The sequence below is a fragment of the Hirundo rustica genome, chromosome 7, assembly GCF_015227805.2.
Source record: "Hirundo rustica isolate bHirRus1 chromosome 7, bHirRus1.pri.v3, whole genome shotgun sequence".
NCBI classification, from domain to species: Eukaryota; Metazoa; Chordata; class Aves; order Passeriformes; family Hirundinidae; genus Hirundo; species Hirundo rustica.
The window spans coordinates 4,783,191-4,799,159 of record NC_053456.1 but is presented as its reverse complement, the minus strand read 5'-3'; the positions used below and the strand labels follow the sequence as shown (position 1 = coordinate 4,799,159).

General features: G+C 38.3%; 1 protein-coding gene across 1 annotated transcript in view; it reads right to left on the bottom strand.

The window, feature by feature from the left end:
• The window catches only part of LRP1B (LDL receptor related protein 1B), a 498,089-nt gene that overhangs the window by 215,705 nt on the left and 266,415 nt on the right, over window positions 1-15,969 (bottom strand). The window contains exons 9-14 of the mRNA XM_058421333.1: window positions 14,481-14,652; window positions 12,095-12,238; window positions 10,459-10,695; window positions 5,615-5,795; window positions 2,422-2,641; window positions 677-866 (exon numbers count right to left, since the gene is read on the bottom strand). Coding sequence (XP_058277316.1) covers window positions 677-866; window positions 2,422-2,641; window positions 5,615-5,795; window positions 10,459-10,695; window positions 12,095-12,238; window positions 14,481-14,652 — 1,144 coding nt within the window. The remainder of the gene's footprint in view (window positions 1-676; window positions 867-2,421; window positions 2,642-5,614; window positions 5,796-10,458; window positions 10,696-12,094; window positions 12,239-14,480; window positions 14,653-15,969) is intronic.

Sequence of the window (15,969 nt, the reverse complement as noted above, 5' to 3'; positions counted from 1 at the left end):
ATGTGTTTCAACTAGTGAGCAAATACTCAACAGCTCATAGGAACGCTGCAGGTAGTAAATGGAATGCAAAGTTTTCTTCAGAAAAACACATTTTTAACTTTACCTGTAGAGTAGCAATTGTATTTTCTAAATTCCATCCATGCAAACCTATGGCTTTTGTCTCATTTCTCTATGGATACAAGTAGCAACAACTATGGATTTTTCCACTACGCTCAAAGAACTGTTTCTATTCTGTGCAGCATACAGAGTTGATTGCAGACCAAGATGGGGGAGCAAATTAAAAAGAAAATAAAAATAAAAAAATAGATGCAGGATCTATGATCTCATTTAAGAAAAGGTAAATGTAATCATATATTTTATACCTATGAGCCAGAGCAGATTTGTTACCCTCTGTAATTGAGACTTGCACAACATCTCTTGGTCACACAAGGAAAAAAGGGCAATAAAAAAGTGCGAATGCAGAGAAGGAATTCAGACAGGAATAATGCTGTGATTCCCTTTTAGTATTTATGAGAGAATCAATTTCTACATCAATGGACTGACACTCTGGAGAGTAACTTTGTCCTACCACAACTCCTGTTTGTTTTTCTATTTTTGTTCATCCAGTCACCTCAAAATACTTGGAGACTCTAAGGGAAAAAGTCCTTTTATATCAGACCTCTGGAGATACAGGTACCTTGCTGCTTGCGTGGATCGTAAATCTGGAGCCCAAACAAAGGTGGTCTCTCACTTCTCAGCAGTGTCACATTCCTCGTTACCAGATCCAACTGGAAAATTGACCCATTCATGTAATCTGTCCAGTATATATAATTTCCATGATGGGACAGTCCAAAAGGATGATTCAAATCTTTTCCGTTGTAGACTACCTGCAATTAATCAGTGGTAGGTGAGCATCAGCAAGGTTAGAAGAATCTTCAATTTTTCAGAGAAGGTAAAACAAGAAAAAGGAAAACTGAGATAACTACTGTCCCAAACATAACAACCTAGTGCAATAAAATTAAATAAAGAGTGCAAAGCCCTTCTGTGCAGCAGAACCAATACCTAACTTTAAAGAAGCAAACCAAACCAAAACAAAAAACCTCTCAACTTCATATAAGTTCACGTTAAGTGGCCCCCATCAGAGAACACAGGAACCCTGGGAGGATTTGAAAGACAGAGAAGTGGGGTTTAGGGTCATGGTTAGTGGTGAACTTGGCAGTGCTGGGTTAAGTGTTGGACTTGCAGATCTTAAGGCCTTTTCCAACACAAACAATCCTATGATTCCATGATTCTAACCCAGCAGGTTCAGTCTGGAGTCATTGGTCCCCTTCTTCTGGCTGGGATCCTTGCTTGAACCGGGAGCTTTTCTTCCAACTTGCCTTGTCTATTTCTAGACACAAACCCAAGAGAACATGGGGATAAAGACAACTAAAATACTCCTTTGAGGTGATTGACAAACGTCTTCCTCTTTTGCCCTTCAAACTTTCTCTTTGGAATTGAAATTCTTATAGTTAAAGCTCCTTCCTCATCTCTGAACTGCTTTTGATCCAAATCCTTCAATCAGTCAATAATCTGACAGCTATTGATGGAATTACAGACCTCCCTATCCCCCCAAATCTTTATGGTATTAAAGAATTATAGATGTGACCGATCCAGTTAATTTTTGACCAAAATATCCTAAAATTAAATACAAATGATTAAGCATCAAAAGCATGTATCTTATAGTTATTTTCAGCTACATAAATTCAAGTAGTTATGCTTTTTTTATTATATTCTCAGGATTATAGAAAAAAAATTAAAAAAAAAAAAAAAAAAAAAAAAAAAAGAAAGAGAACTATCCTGTGACACACTTAAAATAAAACCTGTAAAGACAGGTGCTTCTTATTATTCACCAGGCACTAATTTTTGAAGCAGATGGTAAAACTTGCCCAGATTATCAGGCTCCAGTCTGAGCCTTAACCACTTTCAAAGTGCCTTATTCTGTGCTGGTTGCTTCTACAAACCCATACAGAATGACTGCACAGACTTGTACCCAGCTAGAGCAGGCTTTAGGAACAACTAAAGCAATCTCTCTCCATCTTTGACAGAATCTGTTGAGTGAATATTACTCAAAAGAGGCACAGAGATTCATAAAAACCAGCTCATCCAGTGAAGTTCAAGGAAAAGCCTGTCTGGCAAAGCCAAAAAAAAAAAAAAAAACCCCAACAGGTTTTTCTACCGAAAAGCTCTTGCAGCTTCATGGCTCAATCGAAATATAACTCATTGCCTCATGAGAAAAAAAAAAAAAAAAAAGAACTCCCTAAGCTGCAGAGTGCCACCACCACTCCGACGTCGGACGCACCGCGGCGTTCTGCAGAAACCTTGGGATGTATTTTTAACGTAACGCAATAAAATCCGGAGACAGAACACGCCTGTGGCAAACCAGCAGCAATCCTCTTTTACCTTTCTGTCAGTGCCATTCAAATAGATCCTTTCAATGTGATCATAATAGGCATCACACCAGTACAGCACGTTGGCGCGGTAGTCCAGAGTTAAACCGTTTGGCCAGAGCATCTTTGATGTGACAAAAACCTGCCGGCTGTAGCCATCCATCCAGGCCTTCTCAATCCTCCCCACGCTGGCATCTATTTCATCTTCCTCCCAGTCTGTCCAATACATCCATCTGGGGAATCACACAAACGAGCGTTCAGATCTCATTTTAATCAGGTGAATTGTACCGCAGGATTTTAGCTACAGCTCGTCAGAGCCGGAGCAATTTTGACTTTTGCATGTTTCTACAACTCTGTTTGCTGTCCCTGACCACTGGATGCTGCTGAAGTGACGTTTATCTTATTTTGCTTATATTGTGATAAATTACAGGAATACCAGAGAACCATTAAAGAAAAGTGAAAGAATTAAGACTTTATTTATTCCCACCAGAATAATGGGGTTTCTTTGTACTTTTTTTATACCATCTCTTGTATTGACTCTGTCACAAACTTTGAATTTTTAAAGTGAGCTGGTTCTGGCCAGGTCTAATTTGCCTTTATGATGTATATCTCCTCTTAATTACACCTAATGCTATCAAAGAAGTTGCAACACAATAATTATTTGCACTCTGGTTTTAGAGATAAAGGATAATCTTGAATTCTGTGAACTTCAAGTCCTACATGAAAGCAGCTAAATCACTCAGAAAACCATTAGGAGTACTTTGTCCATCACAAAAATGCTTAGAAATACTTGCTGTGAAAATTAATTGAAAAAGAGCCAATAGACAATTCTAGCACAGTTTAATGGCTTCTAGTGCAGCACTATAGATTAAAACAAAAACAAAAACAAAACAAACAAAAAAAAAAGAACAAAACAAAACAAAAAAACACCCCCCCCCCCCCCCAAAAAAAAAAACAAAAACCAAGACCCAACAAAAAACGCACAACAAATTCTAAAAGAAAGGCATCAATATTACTTTGGAAAAGTAAAAAAAAAAATCTATTAACTCCTCTGTAAGTATTGGCTCAGAGGAATTCTATGAACCATTCTCTACTGGACACTACAGAATAAATCTTTCCTTATTGAATTATTCTGTATATCATAGTCTATTACAGAATCTGCCCTTCAAAACTGTGATTTCAAACATTTAAAATAGTCAACTTGAACTTGTACAAAAACAAGGTAGCAAACATGCTAAGAAACACCACTTTACTTTACTTTTTTTTTTTTAAAAAAAAAAAAAAAAAGGTGTTTTTCCCTTAGGAAAATGAGCTAATGGGAAGAAATACTTAGAAACCTGTAAACACTCTGTGAATCATCTCAGATTGTATCACATACGGTCACAGCATTTCAGAAATGAAAACATTTTCCAGAACAGCAGATGTTTACTTTTAGTCAAACCTAGGACTTCAATTAACAAGCATTAAAGAGAGGAAAAACACCATGCCAATACTAAATGGATCCTATTTGTTAAAGTTATCATGATTTAATTGCTACTGATGTACCTCACCTTTTCTCTCACCAGATTAATGCTTCTGAAATAAATTCTGTGATCCTAACCCATTAACCATTTAATTGGCCTGTACTTTGAAGAATAAAGTCCTGGAATTTAAATACTGAATTTACAAAAGAATTATACACTGAAGTGAATAATCATTTTATTGTCACACCTGTGTAAATTATGTCAAATCTACCGGCCAAAAAAATTTATTCAAATGCACTTTTATGTATAAGCATATTTGATATTTATGAGAAACTGGAAAAAAATAAAAATTGCATTACACAAGTTTGAAGATATGCAAACGCAGCTTTTTTTGTTTATTTTTCATTTCTCTCAAAGCGCCCACTAGAAGGTTGTTTTGGGTTCTTTAAATGTTTTTGTAAATATGTGCAGAGAACATCGATCCACTTTTGATCCACAAGCCTTATGAACTCCACTGCACGTTTGACTCCAACAGCACTGGGTTTAATCACAGATTTATAAACCCTCACATGCCCTGAGGCTCAGGCAGACGCAGGCCAATATGGCACTTATTTTATTGGGAGGCAAAATATGTTTTACAAATATTTACATGACTTCTCAACAGCAATTACTGAGCTTTTCTCCATTAACTTTTTGCCTGTCCTTATTCCTGTTATCCTGTCACAAGCTAAAACCTGCTCACAGTGACAGGCATTTGTGTCAGTGTGCTTTAATTGTACCTCAAATTGCAGTTAATTCTCCAACACCGCTTAAATCAAGACTAAAATTTTGGAAACACAATTAAAAAGCCATAATAAATGCTATCCCTCAGGAAGAGCTTCCATGAGGAGTATAATGATGAAGGACACACTATTTTATTAGAGAAATGTTTTCTACAATGGCCCTGTTCAGGCAATACATTTTCATACTCTGTTTCCTGCTCCATGCATTTACTGAGCTGGGAAATTTAACAAAGTAATTGCAGGTGTGGTTGTGGTTCCTGGTCTGATTTTATACCCTCCCTTATCTGACGTGAATGAATTGCAGCCTTTCCACTGCCCCTTCCACTCCTCAAAGGACAGGCTCAAAAGGGAAAACCTGGGAGTGCAAATATTTTCTGTAATAGGAAAATAGCAATCAAGCCAGCCACGCTGAAACTGCCTACCTGCATCATTCTCCAGTGACAAGTCCCTACACAAACCTAACAGTGACTTTTTAAGTAAACCACCATTATACCACAGTAATATAATGTGGGTTTTTTATTATGCAGCCTACCAAAACGAATTAAAGCTAATAAGTAATGAAGAGTACCTATCTCAGTTTTGTAAATCAATGTGTACAAGGATATGGTCATAATTAGCTCCAGAAATTGAGAATACAGAGAGAAAAAGACAGGACAGCATCTTAAAATTCTCTTGATATTAAAAATTCATACAGGACTTGCAGCCTTTTTTTTTTTTTTTTTTTTTTTTGAGAAAAAGGTGAGTCACATTCAGATTAGCAGGACAGACATTCAACACTGACAGGCATACAAATTCTTCTGAAGGCTTCAGTGTAAGAATGCTGGGCAGGAATTACAGATATTATGGACTCCTGAAGGATTACAGACTGCTGCAGGACTCCAGAAACCTCATGCTGAGCAAGTTAAATCCTGTATTTATGCTGCAAAGAAAACCATTGCAGAAAAATCAGTTTGCTTCATACCCATTGACAGGATCAACAACAATTCCTCGAGGGTGGGACATGTCTCCCTCCAACAGAGTTTTCCTGCTCTGAGCAGCTTTCTCCAGCCTGGCAACAGCAATTGTTTTCCTGTGGCCATCATTGGTCCAATACAGATTATTTCCAATCCAGTCCACTGCTATGCCTTCCACATTATCAAGATCTGTTGAGAGAGCAGTAGTAACAGATAAGAGATTAATACTCTTAATGTTTTACGTTTACTTATGTTCACTGTTCATTATGTGATATCCATGTATATTTTTAAAATTGCTTTTTTCCCTTATCTACTGAAGGTTCAAAGCAAATTACAGATATTTGGTACCAACCAAAATAACAACTTCCCCCTTTCCTTTCCTTTCCTTTCCTTTCCTTTCCTTTCCTTTCCTTCCTTTCCTTTCCTTTCCTTTCCTTTCCTTTCCTTTCCTTTCCTTTCCTTTCCTTTCCTTTCCTTTCCTTTCCTTTCCTTTCCTTTCCTTTCCTTTCCTTTCCTTTCCTTTCCTTTCCTTTCCTTTCCTTTCCTTTCCTTTCCTTTCCTTTCCTTTCCTTTCCTTTCCTTTCTTTCCTTTCCTTTCCTTTCCTTTCCTTTCCTTATTTCAAGGAATTGGATTATTTAATTTCTTGTCAGCATGCTGGCTTTAGTGCATTTAAGAAATTAAACCTAAATTTTGTAAACCCATCACAGGTGTAGAGATGACAATATGTCCTGTGAGACAAAAGATGAGAAAGTTATCTGGGGGAAAAATGAAACAAAACAAAACAAAACAAAACAAAAGTGTTATGTGCTGAGGAGTCCTGCAAAATGTGTTTTCACATTTTTATCCGTGTTTCTGATACACCTGAACATCGCTGCACTTCTGGGAAGCTTTTTCCTTGTGGTTTAAGAAGCTTGAGGGAAGCAAAGGTGTCAGAATGAGCTCTCTGGGACATGAAACAACAGACTAATGACATTTTTCTGACAGGGATCACCCACAGCACAGAACTGCTGTGGGTCAGGCAGTGTCTGAGAGCAGCACCAGCCCGATGGACACTGCCAGCTCTAGCTTTCATCTCCCAGTGCCTTTGCTACGTTCTTTCGAACACACAGTGTCAGAGGCAGCTGAAAGTTCCTGAAAGAGAAGAGAGGTCTTTGGTCTCGGGGTGTTCAAGGAGGTTGAGAAAAGTGATGAGAAGGGAAAGCAAAAGGAGAGAGAATTTCACCGAGGACCTAAAGCCCAAGGCTCAGGGAAAAAAAAAAAATGCCGAACACAACAGACAACACAGACAAACTTGAGCTGTGAAAGAAATGTGCTACAAAGGTCTGAGGGGCCTCAGCAGATTTTGCTCAGTTCAAGAAAACACCGACATGAGTAAAACCAAGCTTGAGGACAAGGAGTGATTTGTTCCAAGCCCAATTTACGTTCTTCCTGTCTGACACAGCTCATTTGAGCTAAACACAGTATTTAGACTAATAAGATCAGATTTTTATATTAAAAAGATGTTATTTTTAAGGAAAATATTTTGTTGATTTTTTTGCTTCTTTGGGAGTCAAACCAGTCCAAATACGGGCTGCCTTGGTCTCAGCAGCAAAACTGATAGAATGAATAGAAAGCTGGATACCTCCTAAAATTTACAAGACTTTTGCTCCACAAGTCTATTCAGCTTCATACAATACTGCCTCTGAGCTACCTTGCCTTCTGCAGGAATTTTGGGGCAAATATGATTCTAAACTAAATACAATCTAAGTAAAAAACAAAACAAAACAAAACAAAACAAAACAAACCCTCATGGTAACTAGATACAAAATATATCAGAAAGATGTTTTCTTTTTAAAAGGAGAATTCTACAATATGTCCCTATAGATATTTTTTATTGTTTTTGTGGAGTTATAATTAGAGATTCATTTTTACTTCACTATCTAAAAGCTTTGAATGCATTAATTATTTTTCAAGTGGGTTTCACGCCAAGTAATAAACAGGAAGAAAACAATGGTTATTCTGCCACTGTCACCTCGATTTGACTGCAGTAATTCAGTCCTTCTGCGGTGAAGCCCTTTCAGCATGAAAGGGATGAGGTAATAAAATACCCCCGTGATCATCCTTTGCTTGCTGAATGAAAAGTAAACATTTGCAGTTCTGGAATTTCCACCAGAATTTTACTACCGACACTAATATGAGAGTTCCAAATACGCTGGATGTAGATGTGAGGTTTTTATAAACAGTTCTGGTTTCCAGTATGAAACAGACAACAGGCACAACATGCAATTTGGTAGAGAATGGCCAAGTTCATCTCAAGTGTAATAAATAGTGCCTAAAATGCTAGATTAACTTAAAACCCGATGGCAAAATAATTCTTTTATATACCAATCATCTAAACAGCTTCCCAAGATCTTTCCAGACTTTTTTTGGTCTTGTTTAATCAACAGGTTGACCATCTTGACTAATATTTACAAGTAAATATTACAAGACTTTTAGGCTCACAGCAGCCCCAAAAAAAGCATTAGGGGTACCAAGACAAGTAAAAAACCCTGAGCTTGTTTTCATGTCACATTGACTGAACAGTATTTAGTTCCAGCTAAAATGTCTGTGGTTTTTTGTCCCAATTTTAAATGTAAAAGACTGATTTTACATGCAAGTTTGAAAGGTTAATTATAATTTTTGTTGCTGTTGGAAGTACAGCACTACTGCAGCTGTGCCACCAGCTCTAAGCTAGGCTGTGCTGGGGGCTGTCAAATTGTTATCAACACTACCCAGCAGTTTGCTGCCCAAAGTGAAGGAACAGAAATCGCAGCTGAAACTATATGAGAAATCAAACTCCAGCAGTGTGAGGAGCTCAGTGATCTCAATTCCCAGGCAACAGCTGTAGGATCAGTAATTATCTGGGTTGCAATGCTGTCTGAACAAGCGTATACATTCTCAAAATCCTGACAGTCACCAAAAGAAAAAAGGCAACTTCTAATCTGAGAAGTGGCACCTACCACAGCTAGGAGCCCTTAGCAGCACACTGTTCAGAGCAAATATTAAACCACCTCCTGACACACCTGATTTTCTGGAGTAGCCTCCCACCAAGGAACAGTTTCATCTGTCCCTGCTGAGTTTGTGAGAGCTGACAAGAATAAAAGCTGAGGTGTTATGGCTGGAGGCCATATTAATTTTTTAAAGCATGAAAAATACATTAACAAATGTTCTTTAAATATACTTTAGAGTTATGAAACTACACCAAGTTAGAGCTAACAGTGTAAGCTCCCGGGGAAGGAAGAAGGGGAGAATGACAGTGACATATTTTCGGTCTCTGCAAATAGAAGAATCAACAATAATAAATCATCAGATAATCCACAGCTCTTTCAGCATTGCATTAATATTTTTGCTGTGTTGTACTTCAAAGAGTAGACACTGCACTTAAACATTATTTACGGGAATATCATCAATTTTCTGGTTTGGCATACAAAATCTACTCATGTTTGAGTAGACCAGTCCCGACTTGTCTGACCCTGACCTGTCTGACCCCGACCTGTCCGACACCTTTCAGTCAGGACCCTGCTGCTCCTTTATAATGTTTTAATTTACATATTTCCTGCTCCTTCCTCTACTCCACATTTGAACTGCTTAGTTGTCAAACGAAATGCACAGTCAGTAAAGGAAAGTCGGCAACAGAAGGTGCGAGATGTTCGTTATCCATTCCCATGCTGGCAGTGAAATGAAGAATTACCAGACTGACAGCCGAATATTTGTTATTTTCGGAGACAAATGCCCTTTATTAACCATTCACCAGAGCAGGGTAAAGAGCCTGTCACTATTCCTTGCAACTGCTGCTGAAGGGATCTTTGTGCAGACTCAGAGGAGAGACCTTACACTAAAAGAGCATCGTATCACTGCACAGAGGAGATGGCTCCTCAGAAGTGTGGATTAAAACATGCATTATGAATGACAGGGAATGAACATCCCCCTGCTAAAACAATGGTGTTTTAGTTACTTTCACTGTCCTGAGCTTCCATTCACAAGTAAAGACATTAGGCTCTCTGAAGGCTAAGATGAATATTTATGCTGCTTCATGGATTGAGGACCAGAAAATAATTACTGTAGAAGAATGTATTTCAGCTGAGGCTGTTGCTACCTCCTGCTCTGAAGCAGTATTTCAGAGAAGGGTGCATAAAGGAAAATGAAACATCAATTGAGAAACTGGAAGCTTTTTTCAACATTTGGTGTGATGAGATATGATTCTAGACCAGGGAGATTCAGTGCAGCGGGAGATATGGGAACCAAAGAGCTGCTGGCATTTTCTCTCATTGCTATAATAAATGTTACAAGCATCTTAATTAAGGTTCTAATAAATGTTTAGGTCTAACTGTTGCTTCCACACACACAATGGAAAATGCATCAGGAAAGACAATGCTTTTTGCCTAATGAGTTTTCAAGCACCACAGACAGTCTCATTCTGCCAAACTACTTGAATAAGATCCAGAATCCAAAGTGTGACGCAGGCTGGAGAGAAAAAATCTTGTAAAGTCTGCAAGGATTTGGGATGGCTCAACAAATATTCAGCTGTTGGAAGGACACAGTGGAGACATAGGAATTACTCACCAGTGGGTGTAAGCCTAAATGGACAAAATAGTAATTCACAACAGAGTGACTTAAGCAAAGTTTACATTTCTGCCCTCAGGAAAAAAAATACAAAAACCAAAACCAATGAAACGACAACAACAAAAAAACAACCCAGGAAGTTGTAAAAAAATGTTTCCAATTCTGTTTTCATTGGGAGATCCAAAAACCCCTTTAAATTATCTGCAAATGTCATTTCAACTTCTCAGCGGCGAGCGTCTCTGAACGTCACCATCACTGAGCAGCACCTACCGTCTTTGAGGATTGTTTCTCGCTCTGTGCCATCAATTTTCTGCCGTCCAATTAGGAAACTGGTGGTGTCAGCAAAGTAAATGTAATTGGTTTCAGCGTGAAAGTCCAGAGCACGAGGGTTGACCAGGTTCTCTATGGGGATCATGTACTCATCAGACACTTTGGTATTCAGGTCCATTCCCCGGATTATTCCCGGCCGTCCCTTCCCATAAAAAAGAAACAATTCATTCTTTGGTCCTGCAAAAGAAAGATTACAAACATAAACAACTGATGCAGCCTAATCTTCTTCGCAGTGCATAATGTCCCTGTTTAATTAACTGGCATAATTAGTGGGGAGCAGGAGCCTTATTCGACACCAAAAATTAAACTTTCATAAATTCTGGAGGTATCTAGATTAAAATAATAATAATAATAAAAATCTAGCTAATTCCACAAGTTACTTCAGTGAAGTGCTTCCATCCAATTATTTTTTTGTGTAAAAGTTCACCCAGAAAAAGCAGTTGTATATCACAGAATAGCTCTGCATCTGCTGTGGACATATACAGTTCTGTAGACATTTAATTTTACAATTCATTAGGATTTATCAAGGTAATATAAACCACGACTGAAGCTGTTAAATATCAAGGTAATATAAACCACGACTGAAGATCTTAAAATCTAACAACACCATGAACCTCAGCATATACAAACCACTTTTTTCCTACCATAAGTTTCTCAGAATCAAACAACAAAAAAGATTAAATTTCTTTCAGATTTAAAGGAATACAACAAACCAACATACTCTGTTCTTTCCAACTGAGGTAGAAAACATGGATATCAATAATTCGTATTTCTGAGATTTTTACAGTTTAAACAATTAAGTTGATTACAAACAACTGAAGCTTAGCAAAGCGATTTTCTTTCCTTAAAGGTAATTATAGATATCCTTAGAGGCTTAATGCTATCAATATACCTATTAAAATTCTCTATATACTTTCCCCACTACCTCTCAGGGTTTTTTGATGGAATTGTCAGTGAAAACTGCATCAAGTTTGACTGAGGTCAAATAAATCCATCTACCAGCATCCATCACAGTATCTAACTGCATGTCTTCTATCTGAACTAAACCAACACCGTGTAACAGAAAAACCAGGTGAAAACCAGGCATTCCCCAAAACTCCCACTGGCTGTAGGTGACTGTAGATTGCGCACATGTAATGTTACGTTATGTGTACACAATCTACACAAATCACATTTGCTTTCACAAAGTATTCCGAGAAAAACCTTGATTTGTTCACATGAACGTTCTGCTTTGTGCTCTGAGTTGATTGGGTGCAAATTAGATGTGACAAACTATTAAGCAGCATTCCAGTACTTTTGAGCTGTGAAAATGTATGGCATATAAATAAAGAGTGGGGCTGATTAATGCAAAATATGACATAATTTGTAGTATTCTTTGAGCATCCCAGGTTTAACCTGTCCCACCTGTGAACTAAGCCAAATCAAACAATTTTAAGGGAATGAAGGGAGCACGTGAACAAAGCATCGGGTACACATTAGAAACAAACTTTACCCCAAAGCAGCCCGTGGGATTTGCTAGAGAACACCCAGAACTACCCCCTGGATTATTCCTGCCTGGCAGATTTCCAGAACATACTTTTGCATGACCTGCCATCGCTGCCCAGGATGAAGCCAGTCCTGCAGCGACAGGTGCGTGCTTTGTAGCTGGTGCTGAGCAGGCAGATGTGGGAGCATCCCCCCGGCATTCCGAGCGGGTCCGCTTCACACGCGTGGCTTCTGACTACGGCGAGGGGAGAAAGGAAAACAGCACTCAGACACGTTGAAGGTAAGACAATTGCACGCATCAGCATGGAGCAAGGTTAGAGAGTGAAAAAATACATAAAGAAAGGGGATTTGTGTCACAGTAAGTCTTTCCCCAGAATGTAACTGCTAAGGAAGGTGTTTTTTAAAGACGTTTTTCCTCCCCCTTCGCTCTCAGAACCAGTGTTAAAAGTGCAGAACTTAACATCCAGCATGAACACAATGGAAAATTTGGGATACAAGCATTATAAAGTCGCCCCAGGACATCATCTAGGCCAGGCCAGTAACGCCCAGGGCTATCAAGTCATGCTCCCCTTTGTGAATAAGCTCCTGTACATTTGTTGGGCAGCACCTGCCTGGTGCTTGCACTTCTCCCCTTTTCCATTTGCTGCTTTGGTTCATTTGGTTGGCTGGGGTTTTCTGAGAACAGAGAGCATGCCATGCTCAAACAGCCTGGTATTCCTTCAAGTGCATTAGACAGCAGCTTTCTGGGCAGATATGGATGCTGAAACTAAAGAACAGAACAAGCCCTGCAGAATTTTTCCATATTTATTGAACCACAGAACAGTTTGGGTTGGAAGGAACCTGAGAGCCCATTTTATTCCAAACCCCTTCCACTAGACTAGGATGTTCTAAGCCCCATCCAACCTTGAACACTTCCAGGGTTGAGGTGAAGATTTGTACAGTTGGGATATAAATCCAGGCAAAGAAAACAAATACTTCCTCTCCCTTGATTACATACTTCCAAATGTACAATTCTATATCAGCAGGCCAGTTGTTTGGGTTTTTTTAACTATTTAGGGCAATATGCTGAGAAAACAAAATCTACCAGGATATCTTACATTTACTTAGCTGGTTTAAAACAGAATAGAGTCTTTTAGCTCAAAAAAGTGTTCTGTTCTTCTGACTTTACCTCAAGCTCTTCAGTTTTGGGGTTTTTTTAATAAAAGAAAGCAATCAAATGGTATAGGGTCGATAAGGTTAAAGGTAATACAGAAACTCTGCCAACCTGAGACAGCTTTTACAGAGAATCTTGACAAGCAACAAACATGTCCATTCAAAACAAAAGGAGGAGTGCAGTAATCACAGGATGTAATAAAAGATTACACCGTGCTCATGTCTCTCCTCTACTCAACCTCTCCGACTCCCGCAGGAGTACAAGTGGGATGATAATAGCAAAGAAAGAGTCTTTGCAGCCTCCTTCAGACATTGACATCTGCAAATCAATGTCCTCAGCTCCAGGGTGAAAATTAGTTCACCCACTCTACATCAATTTAGAGTTTGTTCCCACTTCAGAAACTTCTCCAGAAGCAGCCATTCTGTTTAGAAACATCGACATTGAGAATTGATGTGTTGGCTTTTCTGTCTAAGCGGTCACGGCAACAACTTATTGTTATCAGTCACATCAAAAAAATTCCCATAAAGCATCACTGTAGACATTTTAAACCTTGCTACCTTTGCACAAAGTTCCCACAATTCTGCATACAGAAGGCGTGTGAACAGATCCCAGTCATACAGGACTGTGCACATCAGAAATTGCTGTTTCACAACAAAATTCTGAGATAAAAGAGTTTTTCATTCTAGATGAAAATAAAGATCACTTTCACAGATAACAAAGCTGATATTCACACAAATTAAGAAAACACTGTCAGCATTTCCCTCTCTTGGTGCTGTGCTGGCAGCTCAGCAGCTTGGCTGCCCACACCTCCGTGTCTTTTTGGCAGCCCCAAAGACAGGAGCTCACCTGAGCTGTGGAGTCTGTCTGAAAAGCAGCCCCAGAGATAACAGGAATCTCTGACGTCTGAGACCTGAGGCATGTGGACAGCATTGGCCATCCAACAATTCTGAAGGTGTTCAATCCTCAGGGTGCTGAGCGTCACGACGTGCAGAGCAAGGGCTCTTGGGAAGTTCTCAAACTGAATTCTCAAAAAAGGGGGTGAATTGGGAGCTTAGAGACACAGGAAATGGGGCAACAACCACACAGAAAACTAGGCAGCTCAAGCAATAGAGTGCTGTGCCACAAGGAAAAAAAAATTCACTCAGCCTTCAGATTTATTTTTTTTCTGGTAGGACCTTTTCAAGCACACAACCACAACCGCTATGACATGTCCTCTCCTCAGTCTAACAATTGAGTCTTAAAAAGTTTTGGCTGGAGGTTTTCCAAAGAGTTTGTTCCCAATATCTGGTTTTGTGTTTTCTAGAGAGAGGAAAGTTGATCTTACCTGCTGCTTGAGTTCTTTTCTGATACACACGGATCTCTTTAGCATTGTCCAGCCTAGCAAGGGCCTGAACATCAGTACCATTGTATCTGTTTATTCGTAAAATGCTGAAGTTATCTGAATTAATTGTATATAAATAGTTTTCAAATACCGCCAAACCACAAAGATGCCTAATCTGCAAAAGAAACAAATGGTATCATTATTTTAGCTCAATACTTTAGGCATATCTGTGAGTTGTAAACATCAAATGCTACTGTGAATTGTATGTGATAAACTGTACAAAAGGTTTTCTGAGTATTTGTAAATATTAAACACAAATTACACTAAAAGTGTAGTTCGCATTCTTGTAGTCTGAAATTTATAATTAGAAAAGCTTTGTAGAAGAAAGGTAGAAAATGCAATTATTTAGCAATCTAAATTAATTTACTCTACCAGTGCCCCAGTTTCTCTGAATTTTAAATTAAAGTCTTCTACATTCTTGAAATGCAACAGCTACTTTAGTATTTACTAATGATCATTAACTAATAGTAACTAAGATAAATTAACCATTATTAACTAATATATATAGCAAACCTAGAAATTTAAAACACAGTTCATAGATGTAAATTATCCACTTTTTAAAATCATTTTATGATCAAATCAGGGCAAATGGCGCAAGATATGCCTGCTGAATATTTTCTTGAGAACATAAGACATAAACCAATTCTGTCAGCTCTGCTGTGTTCCTCTGGTGTTGGTGTCTTTGAATGTGGTGGCGGCCACTTGGCAGTGCTTGTTTATCAAAAAGTAACTTCTAAGATTGTGATAATCTCTGATGTGTCTGGGCACATCGATTTAAAATTCCCTAATAGCAGTTAGATAATCACAGCTCAAACACAAAGTGTTTAGAGGCCGCGCTTGATTTATAGGTTTAGAAAATGCAAAATATCTCACTGGCAATTCTGAAAATAGAGCAAATTAAAGAGAATTTTTGGCAGCTGTTCAGATATTCACAGGCTGAATATCTTATTACTTTAATCATTCAATTGCTCACCACAAAGTATTTACTTATCTCATTCGCTCACAAGTTCAGACATACGTCACCAAAAACCAACCCAAACAAAAAAACCTTGTTGTGCATCAAGCATTTCAGTCATTCTGGAAATTATACCACAGTTGGCCAAGACTGGCCAAGACTTGTATTCTGTCTTCACTCAGGAAAAGGAATAATAATTGACATCATTGGAAGGGTTTGATTAGGATCCAATAGAAATTCAATGCAATTATGGTAAGATGGACAAGAAAAGAGCCTTGAAAATAGAGGCATTTGTACCAAACTGTGGAATTCTCCCCTGAATTACAATGCTTTCTTCCCTATTTCCATTTGTACTCAGTTTAAATCTTTATCATTTAACTCCCATGAGACATTTTCTTTATTAAAACTATTAAAACTATGTGCCTCTTTTTGCTTTGCATTTTATAATGATCTAATTATTTGTATCTATTTTTTAAT